The sequence below is a fragment of the Condylura cristata genome, unplaced genomic scaffold, assembly GCF_000260355.1.
Source record: "Condylura cristata isolate star-nosed mole 26May11 unplaced genomic scaffold, ConCri1.0 scaffold00027, whole genome shotgun sequence".
NCBI classification, from domain to species: Eukaryota; Metazoa; Chordata; class Mammalia; order Eulipotyphla; family Talpidae; genus Condylura; species Condylura cristata.
Window position 1 is genome coordinate 3130280 of NW_004567128.1, and position 15297 is coordinate 3145576.

The 15297-nt window shown below is 45.9% G+C and overlaps 1 protein-coding gene across 4 annotated transcripts in view; it reads left to right on the top strand.

The window, feature by feature from the left end:
* Nucleotides 1–6837, top strand: part of FRMPD4 (FERM and PDZ domain containing 4) — a 613488-nt gene extending 606651 nt beyond the window's left edge. For 2 of the 4 annotated variants that reach the window (XM_012730327.1, XM_012730328.1), the window contains 3 exons: nt 763–1827; nt 2223–3497; nt 5080–6837. In XM_012730327.1, coding sequence (XP_012585781.1) covers nt 763–1827; nt 2223–3497; nt 5080–6404 — 3665 coding nt within the window. In that variant the 3' untranslated portion in view covers nt 6405–6837. Of the gene's footprint in view, nt 1–762; nt 1828–2222; nt 3498–5074 lie in introns of all 4 variants that reach the window. The other 2 variants (XM_012730329.1, XM_004689848.2) reach the window with 1 other exon arrangement.
* Nucleotides 6838–15297: the final 8460 nt, after the last annotated feature.

The following is a 15297-nucleotide window of genomic DNA, read 5'->3' on the forward strand; positions in this document are numbered from 1 at the left end:
CCAAAGATGGTATGTGGCCGCCGAGGGGGGGGTGCTGAAAAAAGGGGAATAGAAATATGAGGCTATTTGACCTTCTCTTAATGAGGGAAAAACCAACCAACTTCTTCCTCCCCAGAGTGGTAGGAGTGTTAGATCTTGCTTTACAGTGAAAAGGGCGGTCTATTTTCTGGACTAACGGCCTGCTGGACTAGCACCTTTAAAGATTTAAAAAGGTGTGCTGTGTGTTCACGTTCACGGACATAGATAATGTCTTTCAACAACAGAACCAAGAGCCAGATGGAAGTCAGCTATGGTCCCCTGCTCTTCGAGGGTGTTTTATCAACTAGCAATTATATTTTATGCAGTATCAATTTTGCTTAGGTCAAGTCTCCTAAACCAGAAGTCGTGCCACCACCTTTGGAAGGCATTTGCATAAGCTACGCCACAGGCCATTAAAGTGGCGCAGTGGGTTAGGACACAGCACTGCAAGCTGGTGCAGCCACTTCTACCCCAGAGCTGACCCACAGGGCGCGGCAGACCTCTCCTGTCTTGCCTGCTGCTCCCCTCAGCAGTGGACTTCGTCGATCTGCCTGTTCTGCGCCCCACTCTGCCTCTGGTGAAGCCTCTCACCGCCCCTGCACCTCTGGCCTGTGCCCCAGTTGTGTGTGAATAAATAAATCTTTAAGAAAGAAAATTAAAACAAGCAAGCCTCCCCCTCCCCCTCTCTTACCCCAGAGCACCAGAAGCACAGTAATGTGTCTTTGCCTGGTTCTTTCTCCCTAGGAGCTGAAAATAAAGGAAAGCATAACCCCCTGGGCTCAGACTGGAACTGCATACCCCAAATGACCACCTTTATTGGCGAAGGGGAGCAAGAAGCCCAGATAACATATATTGACTCAAAACAGAAGCCGCTGGACGTGACAGACGGCACCTTGTGCCCACAAGAGCAGCGGCGCCTGTACTTAGACAACGCCTACAGCGCGGCCACCCTGGGCCAGCCGGGCGCCCCGCCGGGAGAGGCCCCGTGCGAGGCCGACTACCGAAGTCTAGCTCAGCGCTCCCTGCTCACACTCTCAGGACCAGAAACCCTAAAGAAAGCACAGGAATCTCCGAGAGGAGCTAAAGTGTCCTTTATTTTTGGAGATCTTGCCTTGGACGATGGCATGCACACCCCCACGCTGGGCTACGCCAGACTCCTGGAGGAGAGTCCAGAGCTGCTGGAGAAGCGGCGGGGCCTCTACATCAGCAGTGCCAACGACATGCAGGGGCTGGAGCTCACGCCCGACGCAGAGGGCATCCAGTTCGTGGCCAATTCTGTGTACGCAAACATAGGTGACGTCAAGAACTTCGAGGCGGCCGGAGGCCTCGAGGAACCCCTGCTGCATGACATCTGTTACGCAGAGAACGCCGACGATGCCGAGGATGAGGACGAGGTGAGCTGTGAGGAGGACCTCATGGTGGGGGAGATGAACCCGCCAGCCATCCTCAGCCTGTCCGGGTCCAGCGATGACATCATTGACCTCACGTCCCTGCCTCCTCCAGAAGGGGATGACAACGAAGATGACTTCCTGTTGCGTTCCTTGAACATGGCCATCGCTGCCCCCCCACCTGGCTTCAGAGACAGCTCAGATGAGGAGGACTCTCAGAGCCAGGCAGGCGCCTGCCGCCAGGACCAGGAGCCCGGCCGCAGCCTGCACCACGACGACATCCCTGTGTCCCTCATTGACGCCGTGCCCACCAGCGCCGAGGGCCAGTGTGAGGCGGGCCTGGATGCCCCCGGCGCCTCCGCGCTGGACGCGCTCGAATGTCTGTCCGTTTCCGAAGAGCAGCAGACCAGTGACAGTTCAGGTCCTTTCACCATTGTTACATTTATTCACTGAGCGCCACCATCCCATCCCGTCAGGCCATTGCCGTAGTCCTGGGCCAGGCCGTTGCTCGCGTGCCTGTTCGCTAGATGGGCTGAACCACCACGGGGGCTTTGTGTGTGTGGCTTCCTTCGTCGTGGCTTTTTGTTCGCTTTGCTTTGCTTTGCTTTGCTTTGCTTTGCTTTGCTTTGCTTTAAACACGTGGCACGTTTTTTCCCCATTCCTGGAACAACTGTGCAGTAAGCGCCGAGCCCTTACCGAAAAGGGAAAACCGTGGTCTTTTTTGTGTGTGTAATAATCACGAGTCCCATTTTCATACATGTCTCCCAGTGCCGCTGACACCTCCATTAACCGCTTCTTGTTTTTCACGGCATGCAGGTGTAGCCATCCTGCGGGCTTACAGCCCTGAGTCTTCATCAGACTCGGGCAATGAAACTAACTCTTCTGAAATGACTGAGAGTTCTGAACTGGCCACAGCACAGAAGCAGTCAGAGAACCTCTCCCGCATGTTCTTGGCCTCTCACGAAGGCTACCACCCCCTGGCAGAAGAGCTGACCGAGTTCCCCGCCTCCCAGCCCCCCGCGGGGAGCTTGCCTCCCAAGTCCTCCCACGCCCTGGCCGCCCGCCCGCTGACTGACCTCGCGCCCAAAGCCGTGCCTTCCAAGCAGATGCTTCACTCGGAACACATGGAAATGGAACCCGAGACGATGGAGACCAAGTCGGTCACTGACTACTTTAGCAAGTTGCACATGGGATCAGTGGCCTATTCCTGCACCAGCAAGAGGAAAGGCAAGTTGGCCGACGGGGAAGGGAAAGCGCCCCCTGGTGGCAGCTTGCCCGGGAAAAACCAGCAGGGCGCGGAACCCGCCGAGGCCGAGGAAGAGGCCAAAGGGAAACGTGGCTCCACGTCCTCGAGGGACAGCCAGCACCTCAGCACTTTTAACCTGGAGAGAACCGCCTTCCGCAAGGACAGCCAAAGATGGTATGTGGCCGCCGAGGGGGGGGTGGCTGAAAAAAGTGGACTGGAAGCAGCCACGGGGATGACCTTCCCGAGAGCTTCTGGTCTTGGGACCAGAGAGGCGGAAGAGAAGGAGGCAGGGGCCCCAGAGGCAGAAGCCAGCGACATTTCAGGGCTTGGCCAGCGAGACCACTTCCTAACTGATATGACCGGTGTATCTTCAGCCAAAGATGTAGAAAGCCCGGAGGATGCCGACCCGTCGGCCTGCGACCATCCTCCCAAGCTCCCCGAGGCGGAGGAGAGCATGACCCGCCTCTGTGACTACCACTTGGCCAAGCGCATGTCGTCGCTACAGAGCGAGGGCCACTTTTCTCTGCAGAGCTCCCAAGGCTCCTCCGTGGACGCCGGCTGTGGCACAGGCAGCAGCAGCAGCACCTGCCCCACACCCGTGGAGTCCCCGCTCTGCCCCTCCATGGGGAAGCACCTGATTCCGGAGACCTCTGGGAAAGGCGTGAGTTACATTCCTTCAGAGGAGAGAGCTGCCGGAGCCACCTTTAAGGAGCTACACCCCCAGGCAGAGGGGATGTGTCCCAGGATGACAGTGCCTGCTCTGCACACAGCCATTAATACTGAACCCCTATTTGGCACTTTGAGAGATGGATGTCATCGACTCCCCAAGATTAAAGAAACCACAGGTACAGCAATGATCGATTTAGTGCCTTTTGTTGCATGCCAGGAGCGTGTAAGTCAAATTTACAGCAGGCCTAAGAATCTGGAAGGAAAATAAAAGGATTTTTCAAAAGGCTGTAGAAATGTGGCCACGTTACGTATCAATCATTCGATTCCCCATTGTTTGATAGAAGGCTGAAGTTTCTAGAGCTGGAGCAATAGTAGCAATAGCATTTGCTCTTTAGGTTCTTGTTCCATACTTGCTTTGAGAGTTCATTGGGCCAATGCTATTTGTTGTTTTTTCTAACTTCTAGATGTGGGATTTTAGCAGTGGCCGGCATGGTTTAGTTACAAAATGGTATGCAGCTTGATTTCCTTCTCAAATCAATTTTCTCATTTTGCCATTACGTCATTGAGAGGCAAAGAAGGCTAGTTGAGCAGGGTTTGGGGAGACTGGGAGGGCTTTGGGAAGACCACTTGCCTTTCCGCAGTACTTACTGAGGCCTCCCTACTCTGTAAGACTCTGGAGGAATATTCTGAAGTGTCTGACATACCTCAGTGCCAGAAAATTTTTTGAACGTGTGCATGCTAAATTGCTCTATTTTCCTCCAAATAATAATCTAGAGACACAAGTCAAAATAAGAACCAAGCCACCTTTTGTACCTGCCTTCACCACTGCACCCCCCGTGGGTGCATGTCCCTCTCACCAGTCCACCTGGCCAGCCGGCGTGTGCCAGAAGCAGATAAGCTCTTTCATGTCTTCACATTTCTGGCTGTATCATTCACATTCCATATAGTTCAATAGATAACAGTTAGATCTTATATCGGTCATTTCTATTAGGCTCTCTTAGATTATCTGCTTTCTCTAACACCACCACTGGCCTCACCAGCCTTGGGAAACTCTTCTGTGAATCGTGCTCAATCCATCACCCAACTAGTGTTGTTACCTCTAAACTAACTCAGTCACCCTGTTTAATCCTTTGCAACTGACAAAGACCTTTCACCTAACTTGCTTCTCAACAAAAATTCTGTGAGATGGATAGATTGTTTTTCTTCACATGACAACTTTTCCAAGAACAGTTAACATTCCGACTTTATCAACTTCAAAACAAACCCTGTGCCATATAAACCTCATGGGGTCCTCTTAAAAAGGTTAGCTTACTTGATTTGCCTTACCTACATCAAGCCTCTTTAAAAACAGTAAATTGAGCCAGCACTAACCTAGCCCTCTAGAAATAAAACTTAAATGGCATCAATATGTTTGAAAAATGTATACATAGGATGTGTTTTCTAACTACATTTCTAACTCGGATGTGTGTATCCAAGCTACATACTCTGAGCAAGGTGATTTTGTAAAATTATGTTGTTTCCCTAAAGATGTCTGGGGGTTCAAGACAATCCCAAGTGAATCAATAGTTTCAGAACTACAGATCCCAGTATTTTTTGAAATGTATTGAAGTGGAAGTTTGCCCTGCCACCTGAAGAGGCAATAATTAGAAAGCAGGATGACCCTGACAAACGGGAGCCCTTCTAGAATGCAGACTTGGTGAGTGAACACCCATGAGATGCTTAATGATTCTCTCTGTTTTTCTGCTACCCCTAGTGTAGCTTTGACAGAGCCTGGGAAGGGGAGACGAGGAGGCATGCCTTCAGCTTGGTCCCAACATCCTGAAGCTGACCCCATCCTGCTACCATCAGACATGAACTTGGAATCAAAGGTGCCAATTCCAAATCAAGACCCTAATGATTTCTCCCAAGCAAACAAGGCATACGGAGAGACTATGCGTTGGTGGCCACTGGATTTGAGAAGAGGGAGTCTCAGGACACCCCCCGGCCAGAGGTCTCTGAAACGAAGCAGCAGTATCCTCTGTGGATCTAGAGGTTTGGAGGCCTTCCGAGAGAAATCCAAGAGTGCACTCACCTTAAAGTGTCCAGGTGTCACAGAAGCACAGGAGGTCAGTTCGGAACGACGAGCAGAACTCCCCCTGGGGAAGAAACTCACCAAAAGTTTTTCCCAAAGCTCCATGCACTTTAGCCCTGAGGGAAAGGTTCACAAAAGGTCCCCAGTAGCTCACAAAGACTCGAAGCTGTACAGGACATTACCTTTGCGGAAGTTGGAGGGCAGCAATTGGAGGTGCCGGGGACCTTTCAGCTATTGCTTCCTGAACCGAGGGCAAGATGAAGATGGTGATGAGGATGAAGAGGGGGGAGAAGCCACCCACCAGGTCTCGTGCCTCTATAGACCGCACATGACTCAAGCCATGCCAGAACCAAGCAGTCCACCCCTGGCTATGGGGATTCAAAAGCAAGAAGGGGAACTGTCCAGAGGCTCAGTGCTGAAGGCCTGGGTGGAAGACCTGAGTGGCCCAGATGACATGGACTACAGCAACCTGGCTTTTGATGCTCGGATTGCACGAATAAATGCCCTAAAGGAGAGTACGTATGTAATGCCCGATGGGTTCCTCACAGCCCAAAATGATGCCAATGAGCTGCTCTGCCTTGTCAGGGCAACCAAGGGGAAGAGAGAGGAATCGTGCCCTGAAGCATATGACCTTACACTTTCTCAGTACAAGCAACTATTATCCATCGAGTCCAGACAGTTGGGAAGTGCCTGTAGGAAAATGGCAATGGCTGAGAAAAGCCCAGAGGAGATGCTCCTAGCTATGACGTTCAGCTTTCAAGTGCTCTGTTGCCTAACAGAAGCTTGCATGCGTTTAGTTAAAGTCGTGAACTCAGAAATGCAGCGGCAGGAAATCGTAGTGAAGATCGATGAAGTGGTTATAAACTACATTTGTCTCCTGAAAGCTGCCGAGGCAGCCACTGGAAAAACCACTGGGGATCCCAATGTTGGACTCTCGACGCGACAGTCAACCACCATGGCCGCCCTCGTAAGCACACTAACACGTTCTCTCAAAATGCTTTTAAATAAATAAAGTATGAAAGTCACGTCATAATCTACCTTTGCAAAGCCATACATGAATACTTTTATTTACTTTCTGTGTACGATGAACAGATGTCTCCTTTATTCTCTCTGTATATTTTGTTATTTTATATAAGCTAGGGATAAAAGTCACACTGAAATGTTGAAATGTACTAATTAGGTGTGTTCTGTTTATATTATGCATATATACATGTAAAAGAAATAGACAAGAAAGTGATGACATTTGGCTATTTTTCATATAGTCAAAACGCCAGATATATGATGTGAAATTTGACATTCTACTGTGGTAGAGCAAAACAATGAATCCTATCCCCTTTCCCTCCAAGCAATACTTGGAGACTAAGTCATTCATATTTAGAAGTAAAAAAGAAAAGAAAGAAATCACAATGTATATAGAACAGTACTTATGTTTTAAAATTATGATTTTTAAGCATTGGAAATAGCAAAAAGACATTTAAAAAATCAAGATGCTATTATGAATTATTAGAGAATATATATAATAAATTAATTTTTGCTCATAGTGTTTGGTTATCTGATGCTTTATTCCAAGAATCCTACATATTTAATTTTGGCTTATGCCACGTGGGTTAGAAACGGGGTGGGATGGATTCCACTGTGTCGACACAAACACTCTTCACGATGTTTCTAGAATCTAACAACGTCCCAAATAGATCACAGGGAATGATGGGTAGGTTCCTGGGTAATACTTAGTTATAGATTATCTAGTTACATACAATGAAAGGAAGTAAGAATACCAAAACTGAATTGTTTGATGAAAAGAGAAATATGCTTTGACTAAAAGTCAAAATTTATAAACCAAAGACATCATCTTCCCACCCTCCCAATCAGTCTTTAGAGTTCCCTTGAGAGTGGCAGAACATTTAGCAAAGCATCTCCAGATCTGGAACATTTAATGATAATCGGAAGTAAGTGCAGATCTGGTCATGTAAGAGCAACCACACGCCATCCTGTGAGAGCACCTTTCAGCTCACCGCTCTCTACTACAGGGCCAGTGCTTCCAACCAAGTTGGCAATTACAGCCTAATGCTGAGACCAAATTTCAAATCTGGGATGTTCCAGAAAATCAGGGAAAGTTGACGGTTATAGAAGATGTGATTAAGTTAAAATAATAAAGTATTTGTGAAATGTTCTAATCTGAATTGGCCATTAGAAACATAAAAGCTGAAAAATAACCAGAAGTAGCACATTTGACCACTGATGGAATGCAAAGATGTTTTCAGAACTGTCATCTTTCAGAAAATGTCTCTTTGGCTCACAGTTAAAGGATACAAGCACTGCACTTGTAACATAAAATCGCTATGTACATAGGTTCTAACTGAGCTCCTCAGTGCTCAAGCTACACACCCATTTCTGTAGATGACTCCTTAAAATTTGACAAGTATGCCAGAGTCAAATATGTCCATTTTTGTAGCCTCCTGGGGCAGGAAGCTTAACAGTCTGCAGTTGCGCTCTCTCATCAGTCGTTCCACAGAGACTCAATAACAGACGTCGCGTATGTTTCTAGATGGTAGCAACAAAAGGAGCTTAGATGTGTATTACTATAAATAATGTTTAAATATTAAAATATTATTTTATTACAATTATAATGATAAATACTGGTGTTTGATATCGAGAAATACTAATGATGTGTACTGTGGAAAATTTTGGTAAATATTCTGTGTATCAAAATGCTAACCATAGGCTGTGTGCTCTGTGTCAGATAATGTGCTAAATATCACACTTATATTATCTCATTTGACCATCATGGCGATTTATGGTTTGGACACTGTTATGAATTCCCTGTGGAGGCATTATGGTTTGGTAGTTAAGAACATGGGGCCTGGGGTCAGAAAATTCTTGCTTTCAATTTGGACTCCGCCATTTTCTAAACTGTTCCTCTTGGAAAAGCTAATACATATTTTTTCTAAGTCTCAATTTCTTCCCAGTAACATGAACATCAACAATAAGATCTATTACCAAAGGGTTGTCTTGATTTTTAAGTAAAATGATGTATGTAAGGTTCTTACCACAATACCTGGCCGATAGTAAGCACTCAATGTTAGATATTATTGTCATAAGCATTGCATTAATTTTACTGCCCAAGATAATATGCAGGAGATGTTTGTTTATATGCATATTATATCCTGACTCAGTGTGCAGAGTACATATGTGTATCACATGTGTACAAGAGTGTACAAGGCAGTGATTGTTTAAGTCACATTCCCAGCCTCATTCCCTGTCCCACGACATGTGGGGTATTCCCATAAGTTTCTGCTTCTTATAGACAAACTCTTTACTAAAAACCTCAAGGGCCCCCGTCACCCATTGCTGGACTCCTACCTGGAGTCTGCTAGAATGTAGGAAGAGCATATTAGAATGATACTTGTGTTTATTTTTATCTAGCCTTTTTTTTATGTTTGTGTATGTTTTATAATGGCATAAAATACAGTGGTATATGTACATCATTTTAAATAAATAAATAAATAAATAAAGTGAATAAATATATGCCTGGTGCATGTATGCAAAAATGTTTTCTCAGGTAGGGCTGCGTTCACTAAGGTGTGGAGACTATCGCTATCACTTTTGTTAATCTTTTATAATAGAACTTTCAGACACAGAAGTAGAAACAACCATATAATCGAGATGTACTCATCACACAAATTCTCATCCAGTCTCAATCTCTCTACACATTTCCTTCCACAGCTATGTAGAAGCAAATCCCAAACGTAGCATTTAACTCACGCATATCGCAGTAGGAACTTCCTACAGACAAGAACTTTTAAACATAGTCACAAGGACATCTGCACACTTTCAAAATTCTAATTCCTAAAAGTATCAAGTAAATATTACAAGTATGCTGATAAATGAACGTTCCTATAAACCCAACTGCCAAAGACAGTCCTTGTCAACAACTTAGGATATCTTCCTTCAGCTTTCTCTATGATACCATTGTTCTTGACTCATAGATTTGGCCTGACACATTTGACCTTCTACCTGAGTCTCAGCTCCACCATGTTTTACGCAAGTGGATTGGCCAGAAGCTACGTGATTGGCATGGGAAGAGACTGCTCCGACCCAACAAGTAAGGCGGTTGCCTCAAATGTTAAAATGAACACAAGTCCCTAGCCCCAGCTGGAATTAGTCTAATCACAAGAGAAACTATTGTTTAGAAAAGACAATATTGAAATGACCAACTACAGCAATACTACAATTGACCAATTCCTTTGCTTTTCAGTTTCATCTTTCGTTGTGATTTGTCTTAGGAAAGACAATCTTTATGTTCTTTCATGTATTTCTAAATACCACTTATTCTCTGAATGTCACTTCTGAACTGTTCAGTATGTTGCTCTAATTAATGCTCTTGATAACAGTTGATTTGGCAGTGGGAAGAGTTTGTTCTGTGCTTATGACCCTTCATGCCCAGGTGGTTCCTGACCTCTTCCCGACATGTAGAAGTCTTTACAGGGGTCAAAAACACATGGATATTACATTATTTCTCTCTAACCTTATCATTTCTCTCCTCTGAGAGCGGCTGACTGGGGTGGAGGTTTGGTGTGGATAGGCAATATGCATGTGTGTCTGTGAGGACAGCTCTCAAGGTTGACTTCATGGGTTTTGTGAAGTTTTCCCTCTGGAAGTCTGATGCCCATGGTAAAACTTCCTCTACGTGATATCCAAATGACCCTTTAGAGTCCGGTTGCAGAAGCAGCTCCTCAGCTTTGAAAGATCAAAGCGTTAGACTCTTTGCTTTTTGAACTAAAATATTCATAACAGCTTGAACATCACTCAGTTGGGTACTTCTCAGTCATTCCACCTATTCCCTGGCCTCTTACTTTTTAACTTCAAAGCCGATACCTGGAAATCCATGCAAGGACAGCCCAGGTCTTTATGAAATGTTTCTGCTGCACAACATAATGGAAAGAATTCAATCCTACAGCACTAAAAGAAGTAGACCACCATTCATCCCATAACTTACTTGACCATTCAACTTGAAATTGTCTCCAGCAGAACTTTTTCTCATCTACCTCCATATTTACCGTCGGGACCTCTCGGTTCTGTTGCATTCATTCCAAAGCATTGCATTGTTCTGTTTTCATTCTCATGTGCTAAGATCTTACTAATTCTCGTCTTCCTTTCTACAGTCTGGACCCAGTCTCCCTGCCTTTTGTGGCATCATCATTCACCCCTCTAGGCAGAATTAGCTGTGCTGGTAGGCGCATGGGGATTCCGAAGCTGAACCTTCCTGGTAGCCTCCAACCAGGTACTGTTTGTCCTGTTTTCCTTGTGATCAATACCCTTCCTCGTCTCGCCCTTTCACGAAATGACATGTCACTCATTCCCGCCACCCACTTGAAGAGACAGACTTAGTCCAGCCATTCATTCAGACAGCTATTAAGAGCTTCTGAATCTGGGCAAATACTGTGCTAGCGGTGCGGTACAGTGGTGAGTGCGATCGCCATGTCCCTGCTAAACATGGAGTGCCCTTGCCACAGCTGCGCAGGCCCTTGCCATCCCCAAGGCAAGGAGGGCCTTGGTGTGAATCCTCATTACAGGACATTTCACTCAGCCAGCTAGTGCAGGCCGCTGAGGATGGCCGTGCACACCAAAGCTGCAAAGTGATCTCGATGATCAATGAGAAAGCATGACAGCTGTTCCCTGGCCTATAAAGATGTTTGCCAAAACCTCACTCTCTTGCTCTCAGTTACGAGCGTATAAGGACATGGAAAAAATAGTAAGATGTTTATTTGGTACGTCATTTTTAAAATATTAGAAACTTTGAGAAATAAAGTGGACCTTTTTTGGGGAACCCCATTAAGAGTAACTTGAACAGCGCTTGCCTTTTTTAATTCTCTGTGTGTGTGTATGTGTGTATGTGTGTGTATAATATTTATAACTTATAACAATGGAGCAAGCAGCTCGCCTATGCTTTGCAAATTGTTAGACTCCTTTCAAAATTTGAATCAGCTTCCAACATTTTATTATTTGTACTTTCCAATGTTGTGCAATATCTGAGAGTTCCTTTAAAGAGAGTGGGGTTTTCCTAGTGTCGCTTCCTCTGGAACAGCTTCATTCTTTTCTCCCCAGCCCCTCCCCTTGTTCATGCTGTGAGTTCCCCTGCGCTGCCCTCCTCTGGCTGCCATCTCTAGTGCGGGCAGGGCAGCGTCGGGCGCCCACAGCCAGCTGCTGCATCTGTTGCTCTGCTCACATTCTATTTTCATTTCCCCTCCAGAGAGAGCACAGTTTGTTGCTTAGCCACACTTCATCTCCGTTAACCCTTTCCTCTGTCAATCATCCTTTTTTTGTCAAAAGTTATGTGACTACCACTTGGAACCAAAAGGGAAGCAGCGCTACGCTGCGCTTTACTGTCTGAGCATGAACTGAACAGCACATGCCCCACGACCAAGTGCCCAGACTTTAAAAGAATTATAACTGACACTGAGCATCATGCATCTATTTATTTAGATGTAGTGATATTTGGGCTGAAGCACTAAAAGCAAAGCTCGTACTTCATGCAAGTACAGCAAATGCACAGGGCGACAAATCTAAAACTGTGCAGCTCGGAGAACCGGTGCTCAGTGAAAATGTTGACTGAAACTCATGCATCTCGGCGCCATGTAGAGTGAACCCTCAGATGGTTAGAGGCGCTGACACAGTGGTGAAAGTGACTAAACGGGGACATTCAGCACTGTCCAGTACTACGCCTGGAGTCGCGTGAATATGGGGTGCACAGTAGGGTAGCCGAGAGCCACACATGCCTACTGAGCACTTCCTGTGTGCCCAGAACGGCAGGCAGCTGAATTATTAACTCTCTATCATTTCATTAAGTCTAAACACCCACCTGTAGCTCATGGTTACCATATTATCCCGTCTAAGACTAGTAGGGAGGCAGGAAGAGTGAAATCCAAACAGAATGATGACAGCTTACACCAAGTTCCAGGAGGGAAGTTAATACACTGCTGGAAAAGAGACTAGAAGTTAGAAGTGTGTGCAGACTGGGGGAGGGGAGGTGTTAACTACTGTCAGTACGCATGGCACCCACTTGACACAGGTCTGACCAGAGCATTTGAAGGATATATATATAATGAATGCAGCAGAAGATGAAGACTCTCTGTCATTAGCCCCTGAGTTGTGACTTATTCAACCCGTTTCCTCAATCCTAGTTACATCCTAGGTCAAAAGACAGCGCGTAACCCCTGAGAGTACAAACACACAAAGACCCACCAGGAGAATCTGACCTCAGGGAGTGACCAGTCCCTCTGTTGAGGCTTTTCATCTGCTCAAGTCAGGACCACTCAGTTAATCCCAAAGCACTGATTTGGGACATGAAGTAACCTGCAAAACGCCCCCACGTTTGCCACATGCTGTGGCCTGCAGGCAGGTCACAGAGCTGCCAGTGCTCCGGGGTAGAGGGCTAGGTAGAGCACAGACACCAGAGGGCAGGATTCCTCAGGCACGTCGCCATGCCTCGAGGGCTCCACCCTTAGCATGCCAAGCAGGCCACATACGCCTCTGACAGAAGGAGCACTGTAGACACTTGCAATACAGAACGACCAGATTCTCAGGACCCACGGTCTCGTGTAAATCAGCAAAGGCCAAGGGGCAACGCGCAGCCCTCTCTGCCCTGGCCCAGGCACATTCTTTGTATATATTTCCATGTTAATATGCCAAGTTGCTCTGGGGCTGGAAACTCTAATAATTATGATGGACTGGCCTGTGCAGGTCAAGATTTTATTGGTGCTAAGCCCATAGGTAAGCTCTCTCTGGCAATATGACTTTCTTGATGGCCCTCATTTTAGAGTCAAATTATGTCTTTGAAATCAGGTTAGATGGAATAATTCAACTGGCAGATGAATTATTAAAGATGCTAAACTTTAACCAGTGTTAGTTACCATACTCTTCTCAAATATTTCTGGGGAAGGGGTGAGGGGCTGAGGCGGCTTGCTCCAGAGTTATTCATCTGGAAGTTGAGCCCGTGCAGTCAAGTTCAATGGCCCATCATGTGCCACTCGGAACTCCCGGCCCACACGCTGCTTTACTGCTTCCTCCATCTGGGCCCCTGCAAAAATAGCTCTGGGGCAGGGCTCACTTCCCTCTAGACCTGTGACCCTTTACCCTCTCCCTTTATTTTCCAAAGCTGGATTGTATAATGAGATCCTACTGAAATACTCCTGTAGTACCCTTGGATTTCTGAGAAAGAAGTGGCAAGGCAAGACGCACGCACGCACGCACACACACATGTACATGTCCCCTGGCCAGCTTGACTGCTATCTCCAGTCTGCGTCTGCCTCTCACTACCACCAGTGCAGTCTCCCATCTGCCCGTACAGTCATACTGACATGAATGGTGATGAGGATGGCGTTGATGGCAATGCCCAAAACATACGCAGGCAAACGTGCCCATGGGCTTCATGTATCACATGCATTTCCTAGGACACCTGATGCAAAATTTCTACTCTCATATTTGTAAGGGAATTGAGATTAGAGAGTCTAAATGACTTGCCCCAGATCAGAGCTGCTGAGTCAAATCAAGATTTGAACTCAGGGATTCCAGTTTCATCCCTCGGTTTGCAGCCAGGTACATCCCTTGATTTAAAACAAAGCAATAGCAATGTTTTTGTTTTGTAACAGTTTTTAATTTAAATGCCACGGAAAACTAGCAAACAACAACTGTCTGCCACCCACAACTCCCCAGCCTCAGCCCCAGTTCCAAGGGAGAGCCCAAGCACCAGCTTCTGGTTTTAGTTTTTCCAATGATTTTCTCATTGATTTTAAATATTATTTCTTGACTTACCAATTTTGGACAATTTCTACTAACTACCTCTTTAAAGATAAGGAATTTGCCTGTGTTACCCTCCCCTTTCCTCCTACTCCCCCAAACAGTGTCTGAGGGATTTTATTATTAAGCTCCATTCCTGTTTACCTTTTAAGGTTAAATATATAATTGCATCTCTGCTTCTTGTCGATCACCTTTAGTCCTTTCAACTCTTGGTCCATGGGAGTGAAGCTGTTTGTCCCCCTGCCCTTTCTCCTCCCCTCGCCCTTCTTCACCTTTTCCTTTCTTGGGCCATCAGTACCTTCACATTTACATCGTTAATATGTTTAGGAATCCAAATTTTGTAAAGTACTGTAGCCTGGGAAGACTCGAGTCAGCCCATAAAGTAATCCAGGCACTGTAGAGGGCGAAACAAAGAATCTATGCCCTGAAAGAGCTGCCAACCTGTTCCCCTAAATCATAAAGTACCATAAACTATCGTTAGGCAATTAGGAAAAAAAAAAAAAACACAATCCACACGTGGAAGGGAAGGAAACACAGCACAAATTCATGACAGCTTCATTTGCTGATCGGCAAAGCGTGGCTCCTGAATTAGCCACATCACATCACCTGCGATGCTGTTGGAAATGCATAGCCCTTTGCTCCACACCTATTGAGCCCAACACTTGAGGGTAGAGCCCAGCAATCTGTGATTTAACGAGCCTTCCAGATTATTCTAAAGCATGCTCAAGTTTAGAAATCTGTGTTAAATGATTAATAGATATAATTTAAGAAGCATGAGTCTTTCCCACACTGACCTTGCCCTGTGACAGGAATTACTTAAAGTGTGTTTAAATATTGAAATACATACAGAGAGGCTATGATTAATATTTCTTAAAGGGATGAGTCTAGGCTACATACATATTTAACAGAGGTCTTCCCAGATTAGACTTTCACCATCACACAACATCCCAAAAAAGATGCTTCATAATATGAAAGAAAATGGGCAGAACACAACTTGGACCACATTTAACCTGGAGAAATTCTGTAGCAGAGAGAATCACCATACATACAACAAAACAAGACACCTTTCTGCCCTGTATTTGCCTAACAATGTGAGTGCTTCCTGGGAT